Source organism: Nomia melanderi, chromosome 5 (assembly GCF_051020985.1).
Source record: "Nomia melanderi isolate GNS246 chromosome 5, iyNomMela1, whole genome shotgun sequence".
NCBI lineage: Eukaryota > Metazoa > Arthropoda > Insecta > Hymenoptera > Halictidae > Nomia > Nomia melanderi.
The window spans coordinates 12472586-12486234 of record NC_135003.1 but is presented as its reverse complement, the minus strand read 5'-3'; the positions used below and the strand labels follow the sequence as shown (position 1 = coordinate 12486234).

The 13649-nt window shown below is 33.1% G+C and overlaps 3 protein-coding genes across 4 annotated transcripts; 2 read left to right on the top strand and 1 right to left on the bottom strand.

The window, feature by feature from the left end:
• Window positions 1-94: 94 nt before the first annotated feature.
• On the top strand, window positions 95-1709 carry SdhD (succinate dehydrogenase, subunit D). Its single transcript, XM_031969835.2, has 4 exons — window positions 95-478; window positions 795-934; window positions 1062-1249; window positions 1411-1709. Exons 1-4 carry the CDS (start codon window positions 424-426, stop codon window positions 1607-1609), a joined length of 582 nt encoding a protein of 193 aa, XP_031825695.1. The 5' UTR covers window positions 95-423; the 3' UTR covers window positions 1610-1709.
• On the bottom strand, window positions 1607-3531 carry Pcd (pterin-4a-carbinolamine dehydratase). 2 transcript variants are annotated; one of them, XM_031969847.2, is made up of 4 exons: window positions 3340-3531; window positions 2908-3058; window positions 2141-2260; window positions 1607-2049 (listed from the first exon to the last, which is right to left on the bottom strand). In XM_031969847.2, exons 2-4 carry the CDS (start codon window positions 3022-3024, stop codon window positions 1867-1869), a joined length of 420 nt encoding a protein of 139 aa, XP_031825707.1. In that variant the 5' UTR covers window positions 3025-3058; window positions 3340-3531; the 3' UTR covers window positions 1607-1866. The 2 variants fall into 2 exon arrangements, with proteins under 2 accessions (XP_031825707.1, XP_076224046.1); XM_076367931.1 differs by having other exon boundaries at window positions 3477-3518.
• A 3102-nt stretch (window positions 3532-6633) lies between these two features.
• LOC116423928 (neprilysin-1-like) lies at window positions 6634-13414 on the top strand. The gene is made up of 18 exons (XM_031969729.2): window positions 6634-6802; window positions 7277-7422; window positions 7606-7767; window positions 8263-8346; window positions 8445-8665; window positions 8944-9780; window positions 9916-10008; window positions 10282-10423; window positions 10497-10605; window positions 10706-10796; window positions 10923-11099; window positions 11404-11507; window positions 11599-11657; window positions 11851-11902; window positions 11981-12048; window positions 12117-12259; window positions 12814-12981; window positions 13066-13414. The coding sequence occupies exons 1-18, from the start codon at window positions 6780-6782 to the stop codon at window positions 13243-13245; spliced, it is 2859 nt and encodes a 952-aa protein (XP_031825589.2). The 5' UTR covers window positions 6634-6779; the 3' UTR covers window positions 13246-13414.
• The last annotated feature ends 235 nt before the right edge of the window (window positions 13415-13649 follow it).

Below are 13649 nucleotides of genomic sequence, written 5' to 3'. Positions count from 1 at the left end.
ATTTGATTTTCTATCTAGAAACTTAAATTTTGCAATTCAGACTGGCGTTCATTGGGTAATGGCAGGGTGTACTTTGCGTAGTCTAGAGACGTCAAGATCTTTTCTGAGGTTAGCCTATATTTTCGCTATAGGATTTGAAATATTCTGCACTTACACGGTGAATGATCATCGTGAGTTTTTTATTGTCGAATATTATATGTTTTGTATCATATAAAATTGAACAAATTCGATAAATCGAAAATGATCGATTTAAGTCCAATCTAATACAGTCGATACCTGAAAACATCCATCTGCAATCGCATTTTTACCTATATGTAACTATAATTGTAAAAATTTGCTGTCACGAAAACTAACAAGAATTTCGTTGACCTCTTGTAAAAGAGAGTTCGTGTTTAACAAATTTTACATTTAATAATTACCAACATGAATTTCGAGAGGATGATTAATAGAAACATTTTTCGTAAGATCAGACAATTAGGTAAGCGCATCTGTAATTTAAGAAAACACTTCTTTTCGTTTACATAATCTTATTTGACATAGTCTATGAGTATATAAATATAATATTTTCGACAAAGTCATTTCATATCTTTTCTTTTACTTTGTATAATATTATTTGCTTTAACTTACTTTGAGATAGTCATCATAACTTTTTGAAAGAAAATAGTAGTATGTACTTATAATATTAATTGTAGTTACTATCATATTTTGAAAATTCTGAAGATGTCTAGAATACTTTAATTGTTTCTTTTTTAATAAAAAGTATACTTAAATGCTATGTATGTTTATGTTTCCAGAATCTTTTTCAAAAACAAATATATTTTCAAACTCTTCCAAACCTCCTCAGATTGCTAGAACGTCAACAACTTTATGCGGTATTAATCGATGTTTAAATTCTAATACAATAACAAATGGAAATAATAATTTTCTAACAAAGGTAATAACTTTTATAATATTGTTTTAAATAGATTTAATTTTTAATATATAAGTATAATTGAACATGATTTATAGATGTCTTTACAGATTATATATAATTTGAAAATTAATATTAATTTTATGTATAGTTTCCAGCAAGCATTGGTTTACAACAAAGTCGTAATGTAGCAACACCTGCAGGTGATCATGTACGATTATGGGTTTTCGAAAAAGTTGTATCTGTGGCACTTCCCGTTGTAATTCCTCTTGCTTTTGTGATGGAAAATGCAGTTCTTGATGGGATTATGTCTGTTTTAGTTGTAATACACACTCATTGGTAAATAATACATTATACAATCACTACATTACTATACAATATTAAATAATTTTGTTTTATAAGTAGTTTATAAACAGGTTTGAATATTAATACGTACTATCATATATTATATAATAGCTACTATATATTTCTAATTTATTGTAATATCTATTTTTAAATAGGGGTTTGGAAGCTGTTATCACAGATTATGCACGTCCTAGAGTTGTTGGGCCACTGTTACCAAAGGTTTTACATGCTACTTTGATTTTGCTTTCTGTAGCTACTCTAGCTGGTTTATTTGTACTTATACATAATGGTCCTGGTGTTGCAACATCAGTCAAGAATTTCTGGGCAATTGGTAAAGAAAAGTCTTCAAAATAAAAGCCAAAGTAATTTTTATTGTCTGCTTTATTAGGCTAATGTAGGATATCATAATTTAATATCTTGTAAAGTATACAAAAATAAATTATATACCTTTAAATGGTGTACTCTATTATTAAATAGAATATTACTGCAACAGAAATAATAATATTCATTATATAGATATTGTTGACATCTATAAAATATTTAATAGACAGATTGTTAATAGATACATAATCTGGAACTTTGTAACCATGAATTAATGCATAGTTTAAGTTTTAATTTACATTCAATTTAGCAACATTGTCTATGAAAGTGGCCAATTTAACATCCTTCTTTGATAAGCCATTTACATCATGGGTAGCAAGAGTAATGTTCACCTTATTGTAAACATTGAACCATTCTGGATGATGACACATTTTTTCTGCTTGCAGTGCCACTCTACTCATAAATCCAAATGCCTATCAATGTAATTGAACAAATAAATATATTTTTAATAACAACAACCAGTACAAGTAATATCCAATGTAATATTAATGTTTTAAGACAAACCTCATTAAAATCTTTAAATAAAAACTCCTTGTAGATTGCATCTCTATTTTGTTGAACAGACCATCCATTGGTTAATAATGGCTTTAAGGTTTTTTCTCTTTCTTCTTCAGTTAGCTTTTCCTAAGAAAGGACAGATTATTAAAAAATTAAATGTTAAGATTAAAAGAAATTAGTTTATTTAATTAATTGTTGCAAGAATTTAGCGTGTTCTAAAAAATAAAAAGAATTAAAAGAAAAAAAAATGGAAAAATCCAATCAGGGATCAGTGACAGGAAAATCCGATCAATACGATCAGGAAATACTTTAATCGTTCTTTAGCGTGTAACATATGATATGCGAATATTAAGGCTATTTCATTAATATTAATTGTTTAAATTTTTTAATTAATGTCTTAATGAAATTTATTATTATTTTGGCATGACTTTGATTCTTTCTAGATAATTAGAAAAGTATAATTTATATAATAAGTAATTTAAAATCTCGACCACTTGTTACACCCAAACAATACGAAATAGTACACATACATTTTATGAAATATTTGTTTACATTTATTAACTTTTAAGGAATAAAAACGCATAAAGTAATATCACGAACCGCGGTGATAATAAATTAAAAATAAAAGTATTTGACATTAAACAAATTTTTTTAAAATTACTTTTTTACATCAACTTCTCGTTGAATTGAATTTTCTTGTTGAATATTCTATTTTTAAAATAATAAATTATTTTTAACACATGCGGTTTGTAAATTAACTATGAAAAGCGTACCATTTTGTGTCTTGTCACACCAGGAGTAAAGTTTTCTCTTTGGCTGAAATTGTGGAATATTTTCTCTCGAAGGATCCCCCTACCATTTACGAAGCGCATGCGCGTTAACATCGACATAGTTTAGGTTTTTTCCTTGCTTGAATGATTTTCTCTGTTAAAAAATAAATGAATATATCATTATTCTGTAATTATATATAATGTAATTCTAAATGTAAATTGATATTCTAAGTGTAAATTAGTTATATAACGTACGCATTACTATATGTTTTGTATTTATTTAATGAGGTATTTTAAATTTGTACATAATACTAAAATAGTTTAAGATTATTGAATCTTCTGTAATACAAGTTAAAATACATATACACAACGAGTGATAAGAATTATCATTAAGAATTGCGAAATTATATGAACACAACAAGTTCATAACCTTACCGGTGAATCTATATTTTCTTCCTTAAACTTTCGAAAAGTACGGTATACTTTCGAAGATAATATTACAAATATTAGAGAATATATTAATTTTGTAATCAATTAATCATTATTTAGTTAATTCTCATAACATTACATACACTGTTAAGAAAATAATCTTTCGTTGAAGAAACACGTGTGTCAAGTAGAAGGATATTGGCGGTTTATTTGAAATTACTTTATTCCATGTTTCCCTTTTTTATACATATTCTTAAATAAAATTTATGGTAAATGTCAAATAGTATTAATGATCTAGTTAATATAATATAACACAATGTAGCATAATATTTTATTATTATATTTTTATTACACTTCTTTGATTGTTATAATTTGATATTTCAACTTTTTGATTAATTAATTAACTGATTAATGATCTAGGTAATACAATACAACACAATATAGCATAATATTTTATTATTATATTTTTATTACACTCCTTTGGTTATTATAATTTGATGTTTCAATTTTTTGATATTTAGTACAATGCTCACTTCTTAAAATCGAGTGGTCTTAATTAAGTGTTTTGAAATGAAATTATGCATCCATTTCGTCATTCCGCGTTTGCCATCTTCACAGGCGGAATTCAAGTTACAAGATACTCGGAATCGGCTTTTAATAAAACCTTTCGATTCTTCGTTTCACGCATACCGTTTCCCACAAGGACTTTCATTCTCACACGTGCTTCACTTCTGGGATGACGATCGCAGATTACGATCCTTTTACTCACTCTCACTCATCGCGATCAACCGCTTTTACGTTCACATCGTCACGGAGGGAATGTTACATTGAACACGTTAATCTGTTTATGGCTGCACAAGAAAATATTGCTCTCTGTGAAAACTTGATAATAAAATAATTATTATTACTGGGCTGAGGCCGTAAGTGGTCAGCTGTTATTTATGCAATTTCCAGATTTTCAAAACGAATATCTGAAAGCACATCACGTGGAAAGTTATTTTTTTCTAAAGAGGTTTCATTACGCCGAAATAATACAGAAATTCTAGATAATTTTATAATTTCTTTACTTAATTCGCGAGCCGATTGCTTAAATAAAACTTAATAGCATTTTACTGACACACTTATGGCACCTACTACTGCTAGTATTCATCGTACATACAAGAATCCGTCTGCTGTCTTTCAATTGTTAATAACAATAGAAAATTCACGTAATAAAATTCACCTAAAAAAACTTAAGTTTCTAAACAGCGTTCATATCGACATCCTATATAAATTCAGGCCGTCCGCAAAAGTGTTAAGCCTGGGCCGACAATATGGCCGTTAAAGGGCTAGCCGGAAATCTCATTTCTTGGCGACTTCACGATTTCTAATTTTCATTGCGAACTGATAGAAAGATTTCTCTAAAGTGTCATTTGTAAGTTAGATTATAGACTATTCGAAGTATCTCAGAGTATGTTCAAATTTTTACGAAACTCACAACGATGAAAAATCCAAATCCTGAGCCAGACTATAAAAGGTCCATATTGCCGATCCGACTGGTGAAAAATCATATTGCCAGCGCAGGGTGAACGATGGACGTCCAACTTCTGCGTAACTTTCTGATGAAAACTCGGGTTGTCTCGTCTCCGAATCGATGAATTTCATTTCACTTATCCGTGTCAGCGTCGAAGTGATCCGCGAACGAGGAGCAGTCAGCTACCGCTACAGATTTACTCTCTCCTGTCACGGATATCTAGTCGCCGACACATTCTGCCGTTGTCTGCGCGGCAACGTTGTTAACATGGTATATTTCTGCAATATATTTTCAGATTGGAGACTGTATCCCCGGTGCCGGCTTGCTCGGGATATTCTGGCTCCGGTGAAAAATTAGATTGCGCAGTCCTTACGCTCGAATGTTAGCGCATCCAGCGACCTGATGCTACCGTTTCTCCGTTCCGTGATCTATGCAGCGCATCCGGATACCGATGCGAGTCCGAGCGATTCGATTACACCTTTCCTTCGATTTAATCGGTTCAAAAGTCCATGTATTTTTCTTCTATTGGTTTTTGCATATTGTGTGTTAGGGTAATTTCGAGGGAGATGGTCGTGTTTTCTTTGGAAAGCATTTAAATAGAGATTAAAAGCATTAGGACACTGGATTTAATTTTTGAGTAAATTTCGATTACCTTTTTAAAGATAATTAATCGGAATAAAAATTAGAAATTGTAATTGTGATTACGTTAATTGTTTATGAATTATTGTTCAGCGATAAAACATTTCTCACTTGATTGCTCTACATTATATTTATGCTTTGTGAGTAGTTACAATATTTTTAAAAATTAGAAGATTGTGTAACTGAACGACTTATATTTTTGTTTGTTTCCCATTTTTATCGTGTAATTTAGGGATCGGAGTTCCTTACTAATCATTATGATTAAGAATTATGATTATCAATCTTACGAAGATTTGTAGGTGAAATATTTGTGATTTGTAACCTGTCTTGAATGATTTAACATACGTTGTATATTTCACGTTATTCATATGCCTGTATTTTTATGAAATAAAAAATACATTATAAATAAATCTTGTAGAACATTTTTATCCCTCCTACTATTACTTCACCGAGATAATTAATTATGCTGTACCAAGTGATACGCAATGACCACGAAAGCTATAACATCAGCGTACATTGATAACTGTTTCAGTTCCGCGTTGATACAACTTACATTTACTAAAGCACTTCATTAAGTAGACTTTCCGATTCTTCTGCGATTGCTAATATTCATTTTTAAATGAATGCTTCACGATTATTGAACACGATACAAAAACAAATAATATACAGGCACAAATCTGATTCATTTATAAATACGTCTACATGAGTTTCTTAAATTATCAAATTTGATTTCGTCGAAATTTCCCTTTATTAGTTGTAACACATCGATTTCTGGCTATTAACACATTGCGTACTGGCAACGAGAAATCTCGTTTTTCTATAAAGACACTAGCTTTTTAACTTCGCTAATTACCGCAGCATTAGATAAATATTCAATTTGACTCGAATTGATTATCTATTTGAAATATATTACATGACAATACGATATCTGAGTTGTTCATGTATATACTAATATAAGTTGATCTCACTGAAAATTGACATCGTTACAATTTTCTGAAAATTACCCGGTACGCAATGTGTTAAGACGAATAATCGAAGGAATTGATAAAATTCACAAAAATGTCGCCAGGAATGCCAATATTAACAGCGTCAGAGTACTTAAATTTACACGGAAAAAGAGGAAGCATTTACTGCATAAGTATTGATACAAATTGAGCATTATCAGCAGCGTCAGGGTCCTTCCGTTTTCTATAAATACAAAATCACTACTAGCTGTGATATATTCTGCACTTTACACGCGAGAAGACTGTTCGCTCTATCTGCAACCTGGCTTCAAAGGTTACGTGTCGTTAAAATGACACGAACGGTATGGATTCTGTAAGTGAAATTTTCAAGAAGTCACCGAAGACAACGGGATCTTTTGATTTATCGTTTAATACATTCACGCCGAGACGTGTTTCTATATCATATGAAAAAAAACAACGTTGAAGTGAATTTTTTTGTTACGTCTCTAGTTTCCTGGCTTTAGTTTATTAATCGCGTGTTGACGTTGATTTATTTTAATGTTATAAATTAGCTATGTACCACCATATACTATGCACATGCCGGCGCGAATGTGTTCTCGTGTTAGTAATGAATCTATGTTCGATTTCAATCAGTATTTCACTAGTTCAGTGAATGACATTGTTATTAGCAGCAAGTTGTGTCTATGTCGTTGGTATCAAGTCAAATAAAATCATTTTACAAAAACATTCGCTCCGTTTAAATTTTGATTTAAAGACCGGTACGAAATTTCCTCGGTAACTAACACATCAATATTCGCGATTAATGAATTATCGATTATTTTTGCAGGATATTTACCGGCATCGTTGCTGATGCTAGTATCAGAGACTATCCTCTGAATTTAGGATGGTTGTTCGATAGGGACAGTGAACCAGGTATCCAACAATCGAAAGAAGAACGTTCACTTTGTGAAACCCCAGAATGTGTTGCACTTGGTAAGCGCATTAACATTGTTTCTCCGATTTCTCTGAGTCATTGAAATCACGAATTATTTTCGTACATCTCGGTTATGATGTGTTCACTGTGTCTCTATTCTAATGTTGCGCGTCAAAAGATTATTCTCACTCGTACGTAGCTTTAAAATATTTTCACTTGCGCTGCTCCTTTATTTCCAACAGCGAAGATAGTGACAGAGAACATGGACACCAGCGTGGATCCGTGCGATAATTTCTACGAGTATGCGTGTGGGAATTGGGAAAAGCACAATCCTCTTCCTGAAGGTTTACCGAGTTGGAGCCCTATGATGAGAGCGAGAGAATTGGTGAACCAGCGTCTTCTGGGTTTGTTAATTCTATTTCGAATCATTACTGTGAAATACGCTCCGAAAATGACAGTGAATCACAGTTAAAAAGTATCATAATTAAGAAGAAAGTGATTCCTGCATTCTCATTAATTGCGGAACGATATTTGTAAGAAGTTTCGTTCTAAGAAATTTCATTGCAGTATCTGTGAATATTTCCGAAGTTCATCGACGAATTATTGTATTATTAGATTATTAGAAGACACGAAAACTTATGGGAGTTAAATAATATCGCATCATTGCCGACGTAAGTAGAAATCATGAGCGATGGGCAGACACGCTTACTAATAATAAGTCGGCATGTTCAAGAGTGTACCAAACGATAGACTCGACGGTTTCATTAATTTTCACATACTTTGCATCATGTTAATCTGTAACTTTAATTTATCTTTACGCGTACAGTTTCTTCTAAGCCAACAATATAGATTTATTGCTACGAAGTACGACATATTCATTAATAATGTTATATTTACAGATATAATACAAGAGAAGTCAAAGTCTGACGACGTTCTGGGTTTGAAACTATCCAGAAGAGCTTACAATGCATGCATGGATACAGGTGACATTTCCAATTCAATTTTTCGTTCCATTCCTTTTCTATTTAATTCTTTAATCGCCTATAAATGCAATACACTGTGTCATTTGATCGAATGATAGACGAGTTGGAAAGAAGAGGAGTTCAACCACTTATATCTTCATTATGGAGAATCGGTGGTTGGCCATTAATAATGGATGACGATGAATGGGACGAGGAATTGTATAAATGGCAATACGTCGATGATTATTACGCTCATTTGACTGGTCTGAATGCCTTACACGACGTGCAAGTTAGCGCGCCGTGGGATTCGGAAACTGAAGGAGAAGAAAAATTCTTGGTGGTGATTATACTTGTGCATCATTTATTGTACATTCAACAAATGTCTCAAACTAATTGACACTCCGAAGATTTAGGAATCGGTTACTTGTCGTTTTCTCCATGAATTTTATCTAATTAATTTCTTACTTCCTGTCGTTCGTTGAACAATTTCTCAATACAGTTATCGATTATTTCAAAGTATCCATATTAATTCAGTACATCAATTCATGAATGGAAGAGGCTGGTTACTATTAATGAAATACCGTAAAGGTTCTAGCACCAAATTCATTGCTGTTACAGGTTAATACACCCCATATACCGTATAAATCGTACTTGCTTGTCAGCAGCAGGGAAATTGATTGGGACAGCAGCGACGAAAATAATGACAGCGGAGGAGGAAGCGAAGAACGAGGCAGCGAAGAGAGGGGCAGAAAGGACGACAACAGCGAGGAAAACGAAGGAGAAGATGAAGATTCGCAGGAGAAGAAATTAGTTAGTAGGATTAACAAAAAATTAGCTGTCAACAGAAGGAAGAGCGGTAAAAGGAAATTGTCGGAGACACACGCCGAAAAGAGGACGAAGAGAACGAAGAGAGCAGCGATTCGGTCGAAAGACAGGAAACACCATGAATGGACCAAGGTCAATGATCAAGGAATTCGGCATGATAAGAGAGCTGACAAATTATCGCACAATAAAAAAGTGTCCGTACATATCAGTGGTAAAACTTGTTTGAAAAACCATGACTCGCGGAGAAATGGAAAGAACGGAAGAACGAACGATGACATATATTTTGATAATCCTGTCACCGAAGACGAAGATTCCGATGAAAACGCGAACGAGAACGATAGCGAGGATTCTAACGATGAAGAGGGCGGAGAGGATAGAAATGATTCCAATGATGAAGACGATTGGGGCAGTGGCAATGGCAGCGGCGACGGATCGGACGACGAAGACAGTGACTATGATGATAGGGATGAAAAAGAAAGGAAAAGAATAGAAGAACTGAGGAGTCAATATAAAAAATTTATGCTGAACGTCACTATGGCGCTTGTTGAAGCCAGAGGAGTCGAAATTTCTGAGGAGAAAATAAGGAATAATATTGACGATTTGCTGGAGTTCCAGTTAAGTCTTATAAGGGTAATGTGAATCGTTCATTAATTCTAACCGTTTTATTAATTATTTATACTACTAGAAATACATTTGAAAATATATATTCGTCGTTCATTTCGACAATAAACAGAACGCCCTGTATATCGATTGTAATTTTTTCAGCTCATATATACGGACCATGAGCAGGGAAACCTTACAGTTGCAGAATTTCAAGCGAGATACGATGACTTGAAACCAGTCACGAATAATGGCAAAGTAAGTATGCTTCGAACATTTGTTTTCTAGCTGATTTCGGGGAAAATTCTGAAGACGAGTTCTAAGTGTCCGAAAGATATTGGAAAACTGTTAAAAAAGAGATTGTTGATAACGATAAATAACTACGAAATAATATTAATTGGCAATTGGAAATGTTCGCTTACTAAAATTCTTACCATTTTATCGTGTCATCGTATTACCGTTTGTCGGTGATATACTAAGTCGAGAAATCGATGTTATTTCACATGTTACAAGATAAACAAATGTTTGTAGATAAATTGGTTGAACAAGCTACAGAGTCTGTTCACAACGGCGGGATTAAGCGTGGATAATGATACGAGGATCCTAACTATATCTCGTAGATATATGAAAGGACTCCGCCAGTTACTGGATAATACACCGAGCAGAATTATCGGTATGCAAATGACACACGCATGTTCGTATACAAGGGAGGAATTGCTAATAAATATTTCGATAATTTTACGCAGTGAATTACATTCATTGGAACTTCATCAACAGAGCGATAAAAGGTACCACGCAGGAGATGAGAGACTTTTATTATAATTGGTATACGAACGAGGAACGCTCCGAGAAGAGGTAACGTTATCTGTATCACGGTATTTTTTACGACACAACGACCTCTGAGAACTAATCTGTTATTTGATTGCCTTCTTTTAATTTGATCGCTCTTTCATAGATCCATGCAATGCATCGAGGACTTAGAGGCGAAATACTGTTTAGGATACGAATACGTGAAACGATATTTCTCCGACAAGTGGCTGCAAGCGGTATTAATTATATATTTAACCAAAGACATCGATTATCATAATAATGACTTGTTTATGAATTATCTGCTTATTCAAAAAACGAAAGAATCGTGAGATCTGAAAGCGATACGTTCTCGTTTATTCAAGGCATTGGACATGATCAGTGATATCCAAAAGGAGGTCGAATACCGGGTGGAGGAATCAACATGGATGGACGATGCCACCAAAGAATATATATTAGACAAATTGGTGTACATGAAAGCGTTAATCGGTTATCCGCCTCAGTATCGAAATGCCACAATCATGCAGAATCATTTCAGAGGAGTAAGTGTTTCATTTATGAATCTGTTCACGAGAACACATCGAATAGACGTTTCTATTCGGTTCTTAATGTTTTTACAGTTTCGTTTTTAACGTTCGATGAAAAATAAAGTTATTGTTCGTAGTCACTTTTTAAACTTGTTAATTAGAAACATTAAAAATAATTTTCACGAAACGTAATTTTTAATTACGTATGTTAACGGATTATTTGATATTAGATTTTTGAAGATTTTATTTCTGATATATATATAGTTCTCGTTTTTGCACATGAAAGTTCCAATTTGTTAATTCTGAGAAATTCTTCCAGCTCAGCATCAGCAAGTCCCATTACGAGAATATGCTGGGTGTGATGAGATACAAGAAACGGGACAACCTGAGGAGCCTCAACACTACAATGGATGTCTCTAATGAGTAAGCCACTTAAAAATTACCTACTTTTTAACAACTATCAACATTTTGAAATTGTGCTTGTTTTATGATCCACGTGAACCTTTATTTACAGAGCTTTTATAGATCCATTGGTTGTCAATGCCTTTTATATTCCTGGTCTTAATCTTTTTGGTAAGTTTTACGTTGCACGTTGATTTTTCAATTCCTTTTTTCTCTTTTGAATTCAAGAATCCTTAACAACAATGAAAAAACCATTATCTTTATTTCTATTCTGTAGATTTCCCTATTCGAATAAGTAAATAAATGAATAAAAAATGTTATACAAGAATTTATAGAGGTACCAAATATAATAAACCTTTTACAGAAATAACAGCGGCTGATTTTCAAAGTCCCATGTACGGTCCAAATCAGCCATGGTAAGCACTGTGTCCTGTTAATCTAGTTGCGTAGATTAACGCACTTAGTTCAACCAAAGTAACATTGTTACTGCACAGGTACACCAATTTTGGTATCCTGGGATTCATAATGGCGCACGAAGTAAATCACGGGTTCGATGATAGCGGTGAATAACTTGAAATACGAACAGTATTTAGTTGAAATAAATATTTATCGATAATTGGTCGTTCTTAGGTCGTATGTTTGATAAGCACGGCGAATTTGCTGAGTGGTTGTCTGCCATGGCAGAAGCATACGAGGACCGAGCGGATTGCTTTAGAGAGCAGTACACCAAATACAGCGTGGAACAAAATAGAACAGCAAATATTCAAATAGAGGTAAAATTTTCAATTGGTTTCTTATAATAAACTTTCACAAAGACTATATGGAAGGTTTAAATATCTTGGAACGTTTATATATAATTACTATATCATCGCCGTTTACAGAGTGTCGCACAGAAAATTATATACTCTTAATTAAAACAATTTATAAAAACAATGGGAATGCAATTAGATGTTATAAAATTGTTTATTTTATTTAGGGCTTTTACATATTTTCCTTTACATTTAATTCAATTTATATGAAATTATTACAATTCTCATTAAATTACAAAACTTTGTTGAGAGTCAGTGGCAGCTTATAGCTAAAGTTACTGGGAGTACTGCTCCAGAAAATTTTTGGCCTTTGTTTTAAAATGTTTGTATCATCTCCATAAACTAGGGAATGGCTACTGACATTAAGCTTAAGGATTATATATTCTACAAGCACAAAAAAAGAATGAAAGAAAAAAGGACTTGTGTTAAATGTTGTCGATAATATCAAGTGGAAATTAGGGATGCTGCAGTTCCACAGCCGCCATTGTTCATTACAATTTACTGCCACATGATTACAGGATTATGGCTCTCAAACGTCCGGTGAAAACATAGCCGATACAATGGGCTTGCAAGCTGTGTTCGGCGCTTACCAACGGAGGCTAAGGAAATGCAAAGTGCCAGACCCAATGTTACCTGGTTTACAGAACTTCACTAACAATCAAATGTTCTTCTTATCCGCTGCCAATGTACGTGTATTGCTATCTGTACATCTAACTCCTATTCATATAAGAAGATGGAAATGTTAGGATATAATTTGTTTGAATTTATAGGTGTGGTGTACAACTTACGATATGGAAAAATTGAAGGGCCGATTAAAGCATGACCCTCATAGCCCGGGCCCATTAAGAGTAATCGGCTCTCTGTCTAACTCCGAAGACTTCGCCAAAGCGTACAATTGCCCGGAAGGGAGCTTTATGAATCCGAAAAAGAAGTGTAACATATGGAAATAACAATGCTGTATTCGCTATTAGTAGTTTCTGATGTTTCTAATGTTCAACGTTTGATGATGATGTATTGATAAAATGCAATTTGTACATGTATTTCTTCTCTGCGATCGATTCATGTATGCTTGTGAAGAAATAGATGTAGATCGTAAATATACTGTATAATTGAAATTTTCTTAATTTAGTATTTACTTAAGTTCCTTTCGTTTCTGTTTTGTATTGAATTAATAAAGAATATTGTCTAAATGTTTATTGTTCATGTATTTCGACCACAGTGCTATGTTTTTCGTACGTCAAACAATTCTCTATATTTTTCATTATTGTTTATGAACTATGGTGTCAGTACATCTGTTCTGAAGGTGTATTTTTTAATTTGTATTTAAGGTTCTCCTTTACTAAACTGTATTTGA

Bases quoted from the DNA above. Each gene is read 5' to 3' on its own strand.
- LOC116423928 (XM_031969729.2), top strand. From the start codon at position 6,780: ATGACACGAACGGTATGGATTCT. The intron at 8,347-8,444 runs GTGACATTTCCA...ATCGAATGATAG, and splicing joins CAATGCATGCATGGATACAG to ACGAGTTGGAAAGAAGAGGA. The intron at 9,781-9,915 runs GTAATGTGAATC...TAATTTTTTCAG, and splicing joins TCCAGTTAAGTCTTATAAGG to CTCATATATACGGACCATGA.
- SdhD (XM_031969835.2), top strand. From the start codon at position 424: ATGAATTTCGAGAGGATGATTAATAGAAACATTTTTCGTAAGATCAGA. The intron at 479-794 runs GTAAGCGCATCT...TTATGTTTCCAG, and splicing joins TCGTAAGATCAGACAATTAG to AATCTTTTTCAAAAACAAAT. The intron at 935-1,061 runs GTAATAACTTTT...TTTTATGTATAG, and splicing joins ATAATAATTTTCTAACAAAG to TTTCCAGCAAGCATTGGTTT.
- Pcd (XM_031969847.2), bottom strand. From the start codon at position 3,024: ATGTCGATGTTAACGCGCATGCGCTTCGTAAATGGTAGGGGGATCCTT. The intron at 2,261-2,907 runs GTACGCTTTTCA...GTCCTTTCTTAG, and splicing joins GTGTGACAAGACACAAAATG to GAAAAGCTAACTGAAGAAGA. The intron at 2,050-2,140 runs GTTTGTCTTAAA...TTACATTGATAG, and splicing joins TATTTAAAGATTTTAATGAG to GCATTTGGATTTATGAGTAG.